The following is an 18158-nucleotide window of genomic DNA, read 5'->3' on the forward strand; positions in this document are numbered from 1 at the left end:
TGTAGTTCCACTGCCAAATTGCTTTTTCTATTTCAAATTTCTTTTCTAACATTCAATTATAATCTGTATCTGCATTCATCTTCTTTTTGCAGCAATGTCACACTGCTATTAGGTTCAGTTTACAATCAGCTCCTATTCCAAAGTTTACTTTGAAAATACTTTTACCAAGTTAGATAATGTATATTTCATTTTTGTTTACTGAGTGTAGTATTTCAGCTCTCTACTAAATTTCATTCTATTACTTGCAGACCATTTTTCCACCCCATCCAGAATTTTAAATTTATTGCTATCTACTATTGGATATCCACCCAATTTTGTATCATCTTCAAATTTAATAAGAATTCCCTCCATCTCATCATTCAATGAGTCATTAAATTTTGAACACAGGACCCAGGACTGATTCTGGTTCCTTTTGGCATCACACACAATCCCACACAGGACAATGTAAGGAAGAACCACCAATGAACACTGTGAGTGCAATTCTTGACCTGGGTAAATATCCAGTTAATATCTCTGCATTCAGGATGTCATGGGATATTATTATTACTATTATTATAGTTGGTTGTACACTCGTATATTTAGATCAGATATGGCATTTTTATTCACCTACCAAGTCAGCACCAGATGAAAATGAATTGCAAGGTTTTGGTTGAAAAACCCATTTGCCCTACGCTCATTCATTGCCAAGAGCTGTTACTTGTTAACATTTTGCTTACTTTGAAATACTGAGCATAGCAGCTGAACATATTTGAGTGGAGAATGGGTTATTCTTAATTGGATCAGAAGAATTGATGAGAATGCTACTTCAGATCTCTCATCCACCAAGCACCGTGAGCATGTATTTCTGTGTATCCTCATCTGCACCTGCTCCTCTGGCTGGCTGGCTTTCTTATCAACTAGAGTATGTCAAGTGATGGGATGCTGCCAGTGTAACAACCGGTTCAGTGATCATGTGCTGGCCCAAGTCCTTTACCTTTTTCTTCAACCAGTTTGCATTTACTGAAAATACATTTCAGCTTGTCTTAAGGAAGGAAGGCAACCAACCTGCTTGTATTCATTCCCCCCGCTTCTTAGGACAGTTTAAGTAGGGAGGCTTTTTGTTCTTTTCTTGAGCTCTTTAATGAACCCAGTTATTAACTCTTCACTCTGTAAAACATTTTTTATCCCCTCAAACATCTTTGTTTAACTTCCAGGACACTTTACACATTGGCTTATTGAGAGGTTTGCTTCTTAAACCAGGAAGCTTTACATTAATTTCAAAAAGGAATTAGACACCCACTCACTATCCATCAGCTCCCAGGTCCATCACTCCTTGCCATCAGCATCTCTTCAAAACATGATCTTTGCAAATCCACAACTCATCATGTAATCCTTCAGAAAACACGGCTTCTTTATTCACTCCTCTCTCTTCCTGGTCTTTGAACTCAGAGTGAACAGCTCTTTCTGTTCCCTCTGATTGCCTCCAAGTCATTAAATGTTGAAGATCCAGATCTGAATACTCCACTCAATATCTCATTCTAGATGGATGAGTACTAGTCTGATGAACTTTCAGCGTCAGCTTCAAGCCAGCTACTTATCCCGTTAATTGTCATGCCATGCAGCCTACACAAAGCTATCTTGTTAATCAGAAAGTCATGTCTTTTTTCAAATGCTTTGCTGAAATCAAGACGCATTATACCAACAACATTCCCACAATATACTAAACAAGTTATTCAATCAAAAAGGTAGGATAAGGATACATAACAAGATTTTGTCATGGTAACTATGCTAGCTTCTTGGTGATTAAGAAGGTTCTTGTAAATCTTTCCTGGAGGATCATGTTTAGCAGAATTAATCACCAAGCAGATGTCAGGGCAATACATATACCCCATCACTACTACATGCTGCATTGAAAAATCTGCAGATCTGCAGTCATGAAATTGTTTTTGACTCCTAGCAACCTCATAGATTTACTCCAAGGTGATTTAATCCTAAACTTTTCTATTATAGAAAGATATACATATTCTATCTTCCAATACTGCACTCACTGCCTCTATAACTGTGTCCCTCCCCTTTACCGATGGTTATCTTCTTCTCTTTCATTTCTCAGTATTAGAGCCTTTTCCAGATTGCTGATATTTGCATAATGTGTATGAAATAGATAAATGTGAACCTGATCATTTGTTCCTTGAGTAGGAACTCTACAAGGTCACATAGTGTAATAAGATTGAGACTGGGTTAGGGACTACTGTCCTCACTGTGAGTTGTGTTGGGGGGCGTGCATGAAGGGAGGCTCAGCCAATCTTATTGTACACATTGTACTCTGACAATAAAGATTAATAATAATAATAATAATAATAATAATAATAATAATAATAATAATAATAATAATAATAATAATAATAATTTGATTTATTCAATGTTCCATCAGTTTGTCCACAATGTTCTCAGGAATTCAAAAGCATCAATACATTTTTAAGCCCCATCTTTTGCTTCCATAGAGTATCACAGAGAATATTTCTTAACTGCTAGTTCATTTACTGTTGATGATTGGTCCTAAAAGGCAGAAGCTATACACAATTTTTATATTTTCATTGTCAATTCTAAGGCTGATTATTTTATCTGTTCTCAGTAGTTTGGTCTTCTTTATACTTGAATTTATTACTGAGACTATATTAAGTCTCATTTTTTAGTACTGGAATATAGATAAACCTCTTCCAATCAGTTGGCCAGGATGTATTTCTACAAATTTGTTGGCATAGTCACTTGGAAACTTGGCTGATTTATCTTCTGTTGCTTGCCATATTTCAGTAGGCATTCTATCACTCCCTGTAGCTTTCCATCTAGGTAAAGATTGGAGTGCTTCCTGACATTAATTTTCTAGTACTAGAGGTTCTCATAAGTAAAGAATATCTTCTAAGCTATCTTGGATGTCTCCAAAAGATCCTTAGCTCTTCCTCAGTAGCACATTGAGTGCAATCTGACCTGAGGGAATCATTATCCGGCATTATATTGTCAATCATTTTATATTTTCTTGGTAAAAATACTGGAAAGCATTACCATTGCTTTCTCCCACACGGTATGAACCGATGCCTTTGCTATTGTCACTAAAATGATCATCTCCCTTTTCCATCTTTCTGCTGCCCAATGTAGGTGGCAGCTGGAATGACCTTCCTACCTTTGGTGACCCTGCAGAAAATCAATACTCTTTGTCATACTCTTCAATATTGTTATTCACCCCTCCCAGCATACCTCCCTGGGAGGGGTGAATGAAGGTTTTCATTTCTTGGATTTTCTTTCTTGGATTTTGAATGGAGCCTCATCTGACATTCCGTTATAATAAGGTAGCACAGTAGCACAGGATGGGGCAAGTACAATTCAATACAGAATAGCTTGACCCCTTCCTCTCTGTGGCAGTCCCTCAAATATTGGAAGACTGCTATCATGTCTCCCCTGGTCCTTCTCTTTACTAGACTAGCCAAGCCCAGTTCCTGCAACCGTTTGTTGTATGTTTTAGCCTCCAGTCCCCTAATCATCCTGATTGCTCTTCTCTGTACTTTTTCTAGAGTCTCAACATGTTTTTTATAATGTGGTGAACAAAACTGGATGCAGTACTCTAGGTGTGGTCTTACTAAGGCTTTATAGAGTGGTATTAGTACTTCCCTTGATCTTGATTGTATCCCTCTGTTAATACAATTTAGGATTGCATTAGCTTTATTATTTATTATCTCTTAATAGTTCTTAAGTACTGAAGCCATTTCAATACAGGTAGTCCTCAACTTAAAACAGTTTATTAAGTGACTGTTTACAATCAGAGGTGGGATGCTACCGGTTCTGCCCAGCTCTATAGAACCGGTAGCTCTGAAGAGCAACAGACACAGAACCGTTTCTGTGTTTGCTGCTGTTTGGCCCACCTGCCCACCTGGGCTCTTACCTGTCCTTTATTTCCTGCTTTTTCAACCACAACTGCTTTGCAAGGCAGCACAGCTGAGATTGAAAAAGCAGGGGGAAAAGTGGCTTTTCAAATGCTGTGCACCCGCGTGCAGTGCTTTTCAGCTGTCTGGGTGGCTTAACGTTTTTTACATGCGCGCACAAAACGTAGTCACCGAACCAGTAGCAATACTGGTTAAATCCCACCCCTGATTACAACAGCAGTGAAAAAAGTGACTCATGACCATTTTTCACACTTATAATCTTTGCAGCATCCCGAAGGTCGCATGCTCAAAAATTCAGACTCTTGGCAACTGATTAATATTCATGATGGTTGCAGTGTCCCAGGTCATGTGATCTCCTTTTGTAATCTTCTGACAAGCAAAGTCAATGAGGAAGCCAAATATACTTTAAAATCCCGTTACTCATTTAATAGTGATTCACTTAACAACTGTGGCAAGAGACGTCGTAAAATTGGGCAAAATTCACGTAACAACTGTCTTGCTTAGCAACAAAAATTCAGAGCTCAATTGTGATCCTAAGTCGAAGACTAACTGTATTTCTTTAGCCATTTGGTATATAATGGATGTTTTTGATTATACCAACTCCACAGAGCCAGAAAAGGCCTCGACCCTCAGTTCTTTTGGGCCTGGACTAAGGTTTGAACGTCCCAAGTTCTAATTTCTTCTTTTTCCTCAGCGGGCAGTTTATAAATCAAAATATACAAATACTTCCAGACTATTTTGGAATATCAGTTTTAGAAAGGTTAAAACTTGAAGTTACCGAATTAGGCAGGATAAAAAGAAAAAGGAAGCACAAATTTAAGTAGCACATTCGGAAAAAGTGAACTTCATTGGAATTTATCTACTATATCATTTTTGGTCTATCCCTTTCTTTAGTTATTATACTCAATCCTCCTTCCTTTTTTAAAATACAGAACTTATATTAGTGGGTTTTTTTAAAAAATTCTGCATGTATTTTATTTTCTAAAGCGCCTGTAGGCCAGACAAGGAATAATGGATGGAAACTGAACAAGGAGAGATTTAACCTGGAAATAAGGAGAAACTTTCTGACAGTGAGAACAATCAACCAATGGAACAGCTTGCCCTCGGAAGTTGTGGGAGCGCCATCAGTTGAGACTTTCAAGAAGAGATTGGACTGCCATTTGTCAGAAATGGTGTAGGGTCTCCCGCTTGGGCAGGGGGTTGGACTAGATGACCTACAAGGTCCCTTCCAAATCTGATTATCTGTTAAATCTGTTAAATTGCAGTAGAAATAGATTTAAATACTGCTCCTTTGAAAAAACATATTGTATGGAAAAAAGGGCAGAAAAGTATATAAAATTAATAATATTGTACTTCTTAAAGGAGGCAGAAAAATACAATTTCTTAACAGATTATGATTATTGGGTTAAATAATTAAAAGTTGTTGTTAGTTGCGAAGTGGTGTCTGACCCATCACGACCCCATGGACAATGTTCCTCCAGGCCTTCCTATCCTCTACCATCTTCTGGAGTCAATTTAAGCTCAGGCCTACTGCTTCAGTGACTCCATCCAGCCACCTCATTCTCTGTCGTCCCCTTCTTCTATTGCCCTTAGTCTTTCCCAGTATTAGGCTCTTCTCCAGTGAGTCCTTCCTTCTCATTAGGTGGCCAAAGTATTTGATAATTAAAAGTACAGTCTGCCAAATGACATTTCATTTGATACGAAAGTTTCCTGCTTGAACATGATTGAACATGATTCTCCATCTAGAAGAGAACTCTGAAAACATTGTAAGAATTTACAATGCAAGACATTTCTAAACCGTATAAATATGTGGAAATTTTTTTATAATGCAGAGAAAACTCCTTAATTTAGCTAATTATGTAATCAAAATGTGTGTCTGTTTTATATTTACATATGGTAAATATTTTTGTGTTATTACTATAATTACTATTTTAATGACAAAAATGCCTCTTTTCTGAAGTTAAGAAATATAGCACATGAAGCTTTGTGAAAAATCTATTACTATTACTTCAAATTGGTAATATCTGAATATTTCCTTGTGTAAAAGTAACATTCTGCACATTGAAACATAGTATTTGTGAAGCCTTCAAGGTTTTTACTGATATGCTGCCTTTTTGTAATTCGTTAAAAAAAAATTGGAATTCAGAATTTTGATTTTGCCCATTTGCTTTTTAAAATAATGTAGCCTGGGGATATAGATTCATAAGTAGCTGGTGATTTGTTAATATTCTCATTCATTTGATCACAGTGTATTTTTAAATTATAGCATTATAATTTTCATCACACTTTAACACTTTTGAAAGCATTCTTAGTCACAGTCAATTAAATGAATTTCAATTTTAGTAACAATTGTACAATAAGACATGAATTATATTATCAGTAACTAACCTGTTTGCCATTGTGAGTTACAGATGACAGAATGGTACGTAAAGTCTTAAAACCCATAGCTATATCGAGCAAATGAGCAGCGAAGAAGAAGTTGTTGTAGTGGCCAAGGATAGACATGGTTGTATACCAAGCTAAGTACAAGAAAGACTAAAGAAAATGTTAAATGTCAGAGAACCACTGCTATTTTTCTCATTGCATTATACGATTTCTTATCATTACGTTTCATTTATAAAACACTTTTGTGCTATAGTATGAAAATGCCTACAAAGGGGCTTATACCTCAGTGACCAAAAAATCTTTGAATCCTTCTAGATCAGGGGTCCCCAACCGCCGGTCCGCGGACCGGTACCGGTCCGCGGAACAAGCCTTACCGGGCCGCTGGTTGCTGGGTGCCGCCATCTTTTTGGTAAAAAGTGCTTCCGGTGAGCTTTTCCGGTAGAAAGCTCACGGAAGCACTTTTCATCAAAAGATGGCGGTGCCAGCGCTTCGTGAGCTTTTCGGGTAGAAAGCCATTTCTACCCGAAAAGCTCACCGGAAGCGCTGGCGCCGCCATCTTTTTCGTCAAAAAAAGATGGCGGCACCCAGTTGATGCCGGTACCGGGCCGCGGCGCCCAGCTGATGCCGGTACCGGGACGCGGCATCGAAAAGGTTGGGGATCACTGTTCTAGATTATATTAATAGTAATGGTAGGTTTGGCAACTGTTACATAAAACGATTAACCAAAGACACAAAACTATTGTCAAAGAGACAAGTGTGCATTACATTTGTCTTGAGATATGTACATAGGTATAGAGTGCTTTGTGCAAATAGAAATGACCACATGAACTAAACCTCTTTTCTTACACTAGGATCTAGCCATAAGCCAAACAAGGCCTTTCCAGATGGGGAGGAGCCTTGATGCTTATGGATATGTCCTCTTGCCATATCCCTTTGTCTCTCATGTATTTTGTTTTTGCAGTCTTCATTTATACATCAAGGTAAATGGAAAGAAGAATGTGAAAATACACATAATTGCTATTCCTAAGTTTGACTTCATAATTTTAAAAAGTATACAAGGCTGTTTGTTAAGACCACAGGGTGTTACAAGCAATAAAACAATTATGCAGAAGTACATCTTAGTTAAATAATTATATAATGTTGCAGAATATGAAATACAACCAATTTAACACATACAAAATATTAAACAATTTTGCAAAACTGAAATAGGTTGGCTATTGGAATGAATCAGTAACTTGGTCATATTAAATTATTTATGACTGACTATTGCTCAAATATTATTATCAATATACTATCATCCTATCTTTTAATTCTGGCTTTGTGCCATACAGAAAATAGAACTTCTACCCTCATCTAAAAAAAAAAAAAACCATTTCCTCAACTGATGTCATATTAACAGTTTAATTGCATTTCTCCTCTTAACTGATTTTGTATATTTTCTTCACTTTCCTCTCTTTTTCTCATTATTCATTTTAAAACAGATGTTCAAAAAATTACATAGAATTTATACGGATGATGTCTATCATTTGGATATGCTTGTAGAATTAAGTTCATATTAAAGCTGTGCATATTTCAACAGAGAATGCATGAGTACAAGGCTTGTTTCCTTTAAGAAAGAATAATGAAGCAAAGGATTTTTTTTAAAAAAAATTAAAAGTACTGTTAACTTACGTTATCAGTGAAAACTACCCCAAGCTTCCAGATTTGATATTTTGCATCAATAGAACTTAACCTAATAATAGACAAAATAATTTGAAATTAATTGGTATTTGTTCATCCACTAATTATAAGATTTTTTTCCATTCACTAAGCTTTCTTTTTGACAATGTGTACACTGAAATGTTTCAGAATTTTGCGGAGGTTTACTGGATATATTTTTGAAAACAAACATTTCAGCAATGAAAATGACCTTTAGATGAATGATAACATTATGTTTGAACAATGTAACATATATACTGACAGAAGTTTCACTTCTCTGAGATCTATCTGGTCCTTTATGTAGTCAAGGAAACATCTTTCAGTATAATAGGAAAGTATCCACGGACTTAAGGGAATCATCAGAATTTGAGTAATACAAAATCTTCAATAAACAATCTCAGAGGGGAAATTTCTAAAACAAGCCAATGAAGTCTTATTCTGAGGGGAATTGGAATGCGTATGGAAAGTAGAAAAATAGAAAACCGAGGAGCAGGGGAAATGGCATGTGTTTTTCTGATAGGAACATAGAGAAGCCTGCAGTGCAACTTGTGCCTGTACAATGAAGCTAAAAGAATAAATCAGGTATTTTATATGCCAGTTAGATGCTGTTGTTTAAGATGATTTATTTCTTTAACTTACAATATTGTAAATGGTAGACATAAGTACTTCAGTTCCAGTGTATATACAACCCCACCCCCCAAATCTGTGTTCCCATTCACCTCACATGATTTTGTAATAACAGTTGTAATGAATCAGGCCAGCTCTCTGCTTTCAAGGTAATATTACACTCCCATCTAGACTATATCTCCCTAATCTTTCTCAAAGCAATTTTGGTCAAAAGAAATTCGATAAAGATAACTAGTCACTGATGTGTAGTGATATGCTCCCAAATGACAATCCACAGGCAAAAAGTTTAAGCTCCATTCTATTGTGCAATCTGTAAATGATTTCTCTATTGCAAAGAATGACAGTTATAACTTATTGTGTTACACTGCAAACTAAAAACGAAGATCCCAATAATTTAGCATTTTTAAAAAACAATTAAAGTTAAGCATATTAGCCTGTGAGATAAGCAATTGATTGATTAAGTATAGTTGTAGATCGCCAACAATTGTCTTATTTTAACACTATGCTTTTATGAAATTCATAAAAGCATAGTTAAAATATTCCCTCTCTCAAAACAGACCATATTAAAAATAAATATTTTTGTCCAAATAATTAATGAACCTCAAAGCTATAACAGCAGTAACAATATTGCTATTTATATTCTGTTTTTATTAAGTTGCCGAAATCCTGTATTTTCCATGAATTGAATAATAACAATTTGTGACAGCACAAAACTCTCTGGAACTCCATTATAATGCACAAACACATACTCTCTGTGCATAGGAGAGTAACCCTAACCCTAACTACAAACATAAAAATAAAACAAATAAAATAAAAAAAATCAGTAATATTATTTTAATACATTTCAGTTTATTAAACGTAAAGGCAAACATTACCATGAAACAAAAGATGCTTCATCTGGTTCGGTATGTTCCACTGGACTAAAATCCAGAGCACTTTTGTCCAGACCTAAGAGTTCTGCAATGCGCTCTGCTCCATATAAATCACCGTACTTGTTGATTACCTTCAAGGAAAAAATAAAATAAAATATTATGTTTTAATTCAAGCAGTTCTCATTATGTCTTGCATTTAAAAGTCGATGCTTATTTAAAGACTGCTTTCTCACACAAAAGGGGAAGATTGAAAGTAGCGAAAAAAATCTCCCTAGTGAAAGAAATCAAATATAACAAAATCCTAAAAATAAACAAATCACCATGCAGAGATAGTTTTTGAAGCATATATATTCCTAATGTTCTGTAATAACATCTCGAACCAATCCAATATGTACTTATTATTATCAAACATATTTTATTTATTATTTTTATTTTGTAAAAAAAATATTTAAGGAACCTACCTTTCGTTTCACAAACTTGTCCCAATAATTGTTAGGAAAAGATCTGTACAAACACAAAATAAGTATTCAAATTTAATTAAACAAAAAAAAAAACCCAATAAAAGATGACCCAATAATAACACCCCTCCTATGCACATACAGACACAGAAAAAAAAAAACCACAAGAAATTCCACAACCCCATCCTCACTAGAAGTAATTTAATTGCCTTGGTGCTTTATTATTTTAGTTTACATTATGCAGATATTATGTTCACACAAACTCTAGAATAAAGGTTCTTTCATAGAATATCAAACAGGGCAAAAAAGCTCAAGAGAATGATGGCATCATAAGAACAATTTCCTTTCAGTGCCTTCTATATTTCCCCCATTTTTTAATTATTTCTCCTCTGATCACAAATACTTTGTCTTTCTCTCTCTCTCAAGTTATTTATCTACATATCTAAGAAAATAGAAACTAGTCTATAAAAGTATATATGTCTAAAAATTCTACTTTAAATTGATAGTTGATTATTTCCTAGTGTGATTTATAGTATGTTGATTGCTTATTTAGTATCCTATGACTATCACTAAGTGTTGTATCTCATGATTTAGGATGATTGTATTTTTATGAAGACTACGATCATGATCACTTATAGCTTTTATGTATACTGAGAGCTTATGCACTAAAGACAAATTTCTTGTGTGTCCAATCACACTTGGCCAATAAAGAATTCTCTTCTCTTCTCTTCTCTTCTCTTCTCTTCTCTTCTCTTCTCTTCTCTTCTCTTCTCTTCTGTTCTGTTCTGTTCTGTTCTGTTCTATTCTATATAGCTATATGTTTATGAAGAAATAAAATTTACAATAAACTTAGATTGTTTTTTGTTCTTCAATGGTTTTCTCGTTCATCAGATTTTATTGAGACAGTGTTACTAGGTTTTTTTGAAAAAATATCCTTATAGAAAACAAGCATATTAGTATTAAAAGAAACATTTATGAATATCTACAGCCATTGGCAAGTATGATGAAAAGTTAAGTTCTTCCCTGAAACGTAATTCATTCTTTAATGTGTTACTTTCATTATATTCATTTAACTTCATTCACAAATTTCTGTTCACACAGAAACAAGGTGTTTTCTCAGGAAAAACGGGGTTCTGTAGAAAACATTATTTCTTTATGCTTCAGTTCTGAATAAGTTTTTCCTAAAACAAAGTGCTAAGGAATATAAATGATCTTGAAGTTTATGATAAATATATTGCTATGACTGTGCGAGTGGCAAGCCCTGCTTCCAGTACTATTTGTAGAAGTAGTAAATTTCACAATGAAGGGAGCAGCAGAAAAATGGATTAAAAACAAAGGACTGCTGAGTAGTAATAGTAATTCTACTTTATTATGCTTGCAAACCTTTTTAACTTGGTTCTTCTCTGAATTTTTTCTGAACTTGGAGGAGAAAAACTAATCTAGCTAATACTAATAATCTCACAGTCAGATCTGCATACTTTCCTAAACTCTAAATAACATTCAACAGGCATTACTACTCTCTATACAGCCAGTAGTTAAATAAAAATTAGAGCAAGAAACTCCTACTCATCTCAATGTCTATGGAGATTCTCAGTCATTCAGGTCATGGTTGTCCCAAAGGTATTTTTTTTTCCAAGAGGCAACTGGTTTTTCCAATTTTTCTTTGAAGATGTTTTGCTTCTCATCCATGAAGCTTCTTCAGCTCTGGCTGGATGGTGGGGAATGGAAGGATTTATACTCCTTGCAGACAGCTGGTCATTTGCATTCTTGTAGAGAGTTGGTGAGGCCACCTGGAGGTTTATCTGTGTTGTCAGGGTTACCTCGGCAGTGCAAATGGGTGTGGAGCATTCTTTGAACTGTTGAAAATTGAATATGTCAAAATTGAACAGCTATCTCTCAACAGGGGTGGGATATGACATCGTCTATTTCTAGTCTACAACACAGTCCTTTCAACAGTTCCAAGAAGGCTCCGCACCATTTGCACTACTGAGGTGACCCTGGTGACATAGATAAACCTCCAGGTGGCCTCAACGACTCTCTACAAAGAATGCAAATGACCATCTGTCTGGAAGGAGTACAAATCCTTCTATTTTCCACCATCCAGCCAGAGCTAAAGAAGCTTCTTGGATGAGAAGTGAAACTTCTTCAAAGAAAAACCAGAAAAACTAGTTTCTTCTTGAAAGAAGCATCTTTAGGGTCGTAATCATCTCAAATTTTAAAAAACAAGAAGCATATCAAACTTCTCTCTGAAAACACTAGAGACTCAGAGGCAGCGATTCAAGGTTACAACTTTCTATTAAGTATATATATATATCACAATAGTTAAAAGGCCATTAAAAAGAAATCCAACAATATTCAAGTATAATATGGAAGTAATATACAAGCAATATTCAATTATTTCTCCATTTTCTCCTGTCTGTGTGCCATAAAAGGTTGGGGCCCCTCAACCTTTTGAGCAGCAAAAAAAGGCTTATATCTATGCATTATTACTAACAAGCCAACATTTGGTTCAGATCTTGTCAGACCAAGGCCTCACAAAGAGGGGAGTAAGTTGTCTGCTTAAGAAAAGATTACATTGGAATAATACTAATATTTATTTATTTCAATCTTTATGGCCCCTCCATTTCATCATAGTGACTCTGGGATGCTTCTCTAGTCAGTCATCGAAGTGAAGAGATAATAAGGAGAACCATTAACTTTTTTCCATGTAGGCAAAAATTTCACATTCTTGCTTCCTGACTGACAATTAACAATAATAACAATGACTACCAAAACATAATATAGAAGAGATATAATTGTTGCAGCTAATGAATATATAAAGTTATCTTGTATTATATCAGAGGAGTGATGTCTTCTGATCTCTGAAAAGCAGAGACTTGCCACATCCAATGCTGCTACACACAACTTTTGTTCACATGAACTATATAGAAAGATGATCAGTGCCTATATCAACACAAATTGTGATTTGTATCATACATAAAATGTCATAATTTCACCTGTACAGAATTATTTTGGTACACTGTCAAAGTAAGCCTTAATAAAATCCTATTGAAATTCAATATACAATGTGGCACTTACGGAGTGTTTATGACTAAACGATCCCACTGCCCTTTAATATCATCTTCAGATGGTTGTTCAGTAATATATAGACCATCAAATTCTAGCTTCCTAGCAATGTCTTTTTCACGCTTGAATACAACCAAGGGAACCTTTAGCGAAAGATATTTTGAAGTATTTTAGTGATCTCAAATTTTGAAATGAAGGTAAATATTTTACAATGTCTTGGAACTGTACATTTTACCGAGATTCACTTTAAATCATCTGCTTTTAAAAACTTTATAGATAAAATGAATTATTATAACAAATATGATATTGTTATTTACAAAGCGCTGTTACAATTTTAACTGACTATTTGTACAATCATCTGATAATGAATACTATATAAATAATAGATGCTATTTGATCTAGAAATTGAATTGAGTTCAGGATTAGTGCAATGTATCTATAAATTTGTAATTAATTTGTTTTAAATTATTAATAAGCATATTTGGATCTAATCCTGTTTGCAACATAATAAAATAGAAGAAGGATCTTTTATTTAGCATGAATTGTACAATTAAATAAGAATACATAAGAAATATATAAGATGAAAGCAGAGCGTACACGTGGATACTTTTTTCAGTTCTATATCATCTTCAATGTTAACTGAAATCTATGTATTTAAGATCTATGTACCAGGTATCATCAAATCAGGCTTGTGCTTTCCGATTATATAAAGGATACTTCACATTGTTCCCAGGATCTGCAGTTCTTCTAAAAACACTCCAGTAAATTCTTTGATCTTATTTATCCACCTGATCCATTGTCTTTGTTTACTTTTACTTCCAAGCACAGGCTTTTTCGAAATTCATCATTCTTTTGAATCATGTACCTAGATATGTGAGATTCTGCTTGCTAATAATCACTCAAAGGAAGCAGTCTATTTATTTGCTTTACCTTTTTGATTTATCAATGCTATTTGCAATCCATGGTACTTTTAATAACCATCTCCAAATCCATAATTTTTTCTCTCCCTCTTTCTCAATGTTCACCTATCATAGCTTGGGTGAGTCCGACAATGTGATTTTCTTATTTATATTATGACTATTATTGCATTGATTTAGTTAGATTCTCCTCAGATTCCATTATGCTTGTATTGTATTATTTTGTACTTTTTCCTGGTTTTTTTTTATTCATTCATTGCCCAAAGTTGCCGTTAGTGAAACTACTGGCCATATAAATCAGTATCGATTGATTATGTGTCATCAAGCTCTTATTGACCACATAGATTTCCTCCAGGAATAAATGAATGTAAATAAATAGCTGCATACTACCAGGGAAAGTCTGTCACTTCCACTATTCTGATAAATCCCTTTCTCAGATTCTCTTGTTCTAGAAGTACAGAATAACAGAGTTGGAAGGGGCCTTAGAGGTCTTCTAGTCCAACCCCCTGCTCAAGCAGGAGATCTGTACCATTTCAGAGAAAGGGCTGTCTAATCCTAATTCATGGTTTCTGAGGTTGGGGGCCTCTGGGATGGTTTTAAGGGAGGGGTGGGAGAAGTTTATCTCTCATAATCATTTCCCATTCTTATTCTCAGAGTTCCAAAAAAGAGTTCCAAATCTCTTCTCACTGGACCAGACCAACATGTAGCTTCCTGAAACCATCTGGAATCCTGGCAAACATAGTTTTTTTCCAAATTTTCTAATACTGTCCAACCAATGAATACATAGTAGCCAAGTGACTTGATGGAAAAATGAGGAAATAGGTGTCTCTTTATACAGTAGTAATATGACAAGAAAGCGATTTGTATTAATGGTCATGTCAAGATAAAGGAAATGACTAACCTTCAAACAATAGTATCCAATTACACATAGGAAAGAAATAATAGTATGAATAATAGCGAGTGCCCTAAGTGTCGGTGCCATATAACCAGTGCTTTCTTGTAAAACAAAGAACACCATTCCTTCTTCATCCTCATCTTCATCTAAAGATTGCCATAAATCAGAATCTTCTTCCATTTCATCAAATGGTTCTTCTGTCACCTGTCATTCACACATACACACATTCTTCTGATGGGTATAAAACAACAAATTCCTAGATAATGCTTCTCTAAGCCATAAAAGTATGTAAGATGGGACTTTAAGCACAGCATAAATTATTCAAATATAAAATCAGTGGATTAGTGTGATAGCAATTCAAATGGCCTGCTATGAGTCTTCTTATTGCAAGCATACTATATTTTTGTATTAATTAGTGGATGAAAATTTAAAATATTATAATTGTCTTAAAGAAAACAACCAAGGTAACAATAAAATTGTCCTGTTCTGTCAGACTGTAAGTCCTACAACAAAGATAATATGTATGAAGCACACGGAATACTCTAAATTGTAAAACATTATTATTGAGGTATAAAATATTATAATAGAAACTAATAATAACATAAAAATAAACAAGTAAGGTTTTTCATTTTTTTGAGATTTAATTGAATTAGTAACTTATTGATGGATATGGAAATAGAGTTGGTGGAAAGGAAGGGAAAATATTTCCTATTTTTCCTGTCCCTTACAATTCCCAGAATGACTTTCCAAGCTCTTGAAAGATATTTCAGAACAGCTTATAAATTGATGTTGGAGGTTGCAGAGAGAAGAAAGTATTACCAATTGCTCTTCTGCTTCTCCTGGAGCCCAATTCTTTGCAAATAGATGGAACTATTTATGCATCAGTGTGTTTGGAATATAACACTATTCGAGCTATAATACTAGTATTCACTTTCATTATCTAATTTATAGTAATAATTAGCTAAGATGTTGTAAATATCACTCTGAAAATTTAGATACCATGCATAGAATAGTTATATTTACATTACCTTGTAAAAGAGCAGAATAAAATTGATAGCAAAGGCAACAAAAAGTGCAAGAAATCTTAAATTGTAGAAATTTCTTGCCAAATAGTGCTGGAGAAAAAAAAGAAGATAAAGAATTAGTTCATAAAGAAGGTCAGATCTAAAATGTTATGATAAGGAAATCTTTTTAATCTTTCAAATTGCAAATCATAATAAGTTTATTTATTTGTTTCAATTAAAGTGATTGTATTAACATTAATTATATTTTACATCAAATTTGGCTTTCCCTTTCCCATTTCTCTGTTACAAAATGCCACAGTTGTTATTTTAAGTTTAAAATAAAGGTAAAGGTTTCCCCTGTCCATTCATGTCCCCTCCGTTTCTTAGCCAACATTGTCCAAAGACACTTCAGTGGTCATGTGGCCAGCATGATTATATGCCAAGGTGCACGTAATGCTGTTACTTTCCCACCAAAGTGGTACCTATTTATCTAGCTGCATTTGCATGCTTTTGAACTGCTAGGTTTCCAAAAGCTTGGGCAAGTAAAGGAGCTCATCCTGTCTTGAACTTGGCCTGTCAGCTTTCCAGTTGACAAGCTCAGCATCTTTAACTGCTGAGCCATCACAACCACTTTTAAGTTTAAAATGCTATTATTTAATAGAGATTCAACTTACCAAAACTTTTGTCTGATAGATCTCCAGTACTTTAAAAAAATTAGCCATAACTGCTTCTGGCTTCTCTAACTTCTGTCCATGTCGTTTTCTTTTCTTAGGCTCTTCAACTGCCAAATATTCAGAGTATACATCATCCTTTATCTTATCGTGTTTTTCACCATCCTCCATGCTATAGGAAATGACATTATAAATTAGATTTTTATAATGCCCAGATATAAACCATGGAAGGTCAGACATTATACAAAGGTAATTAAAAGGTAAACAGGTAGGAGAGATGAATTTGAAGATGTGCATTTGTCAATATAAATATATGGATTTCTGTAATTTCCCAAAACAGCATTTATGTCCAAATGTTAATGAATGCATACATTCTAGCAATTTTCTCTGTTTAATCTTTTCATTTGACAAGACAAACAAAATTTAGAGAAGTACAAAAACTGCGTAATAACATTTTAATTGCATATTACATGGAAAATACAAATTAGTAGGATAAGATTGGCCAAGACCAGCTTTTAATTGCCAATTTTCTCTGTATTAGGATACTTATCCCATTAAAATTTCCAATCAGATGTTTGTTGTGCATGAAGGTGCCTTTTAATATATTCCCATGGTTTACATTCTGCAGTTGTAGAGATTGCAAGGCATAAGAATTTCTCTAGGCTAATACTCCATAAACAACACTTTAATGGATGATAACAATTGAAAATATGCAACAATAATGATCAAATGTGTAATCAGTTTTCAAACTACACTGGAAACAGATCACATTTTATTACTTCCTTGACTTTTTTTGCCTCTTAATACTTGTAATCTTGCCAATGACAGTCAAGGGAATTGTGTACACACATATAGTGGAAGAGCAGTTGCATAACAATTTAAATATATAGTTTCAGAGTACAAATAAATGCATTCATAAGGTAAGGAGAAATAGATATTTTAAATATAAAATATAAATATATATTTTTATTCAAAAAGACAAATTATTGTATCTTTTTGCAGGAGTGCAAATGTGAGCAAATCCATGTAGGTGGTCATTTTTTATTTATTTATTTGATTTGCCAATTGTTTACAAGATAATAAGTATAAGTGTATACATAGTTGTGAATACATGAAATGGGTACATATAAGAAAAATAAAAGAAGAATAAGAGAAACAATAGGACAGGGATGGTAGGCACGTTGGTGCGCTTATGCACGCCCCTACAGACCTCTTAGGAAAGGGGTGAGGTCTTAGGACCATTTGTTTCGCAATCATTAGAAGTTACAATTACTCTGAAAAATATGATTTATCACATACAGTAGAACCTCTGTCGCAACCATAATTCATTCCATACCTTTGGTTGCATCCCCATTTGGTCGTGACCTGAACTTAATTTTGGAAATTTGGCGCTTACAAAAAAATGGTGCAGAAGGGGAAATCAGCTGCGGGAAAAAAAATTGTGAATGTTTTGGTCAGAACCCAATTTGGTCGTGGTCAGAAGCATTCGTGACCAGAGATTCTACTGTACTTAAAACTACTGTCACATTTCTGCCGTCATGTGACTGCAGCCCAGGTTCTTAGCAATGGGGTCATGATTGCAGGAAATACGACTTCAGCAACAGAGTGGTCAATGTCTGGAATATTCTACCTGACTCTATGGTTTCTTCCC

The 18158-nt window shown here is 34.5% G+C and overlaps 1 protein-coding gene across 1 annotated transcript in view; it reads right to left on the bottom strand.

The window, feature by feature from the left end:
- Positions 1–18158, bottom strand: part of RYR3 (ryanodine receptor 3) — a 312006-nt gene that overhangs the window by 10377 nt on the left and 283471 nt on the right. Inside the window, exons 90-97 of the mRNA XM_087951743.1 lie at positions 16511–16679; positions 15861–15947; positions 14839–15036; positions 13033–13163; positions 9958–10000; positions 9500–9627; positions 7971–8031; positions 6303–6449 (exon numbers count right to left, since the gene is read on the bottom strand). Coding sequence (XP_087807869.1) covers positions 6303–6449; positions 7971–8031; positions 9500–9627; positions 9958–10000; positions 13033–13163; positions 14839–15036; positions 15861–15947; positions 16511–16679 — 964 coding nt within the window. The remainder of the gene's footprint in view (positions 1–6302; positions 6450–7970; positions 8032–9499; positions 9628–9957; positions 10001–13032; positions 13164–14838; positions 15037–15860; positions 15948–16510; positions 16680–18158) is intronic.

Source organism: Notechis scutatus, chromosome 1, assembly GCF_049901735.1.
Source record: "Notechis scutatus isolate UNSWTSFEM ecotype Mainland chromosome 1, rNotScu1.2, whole genome shotgun sequence".
Taxonomy (NCBI): domain Eukaryota; kingdom Metazoa; phylum Chordata; class Lepidosauria; order Squamata; family Elapidae; genus Notechis; species Notechis scutatus.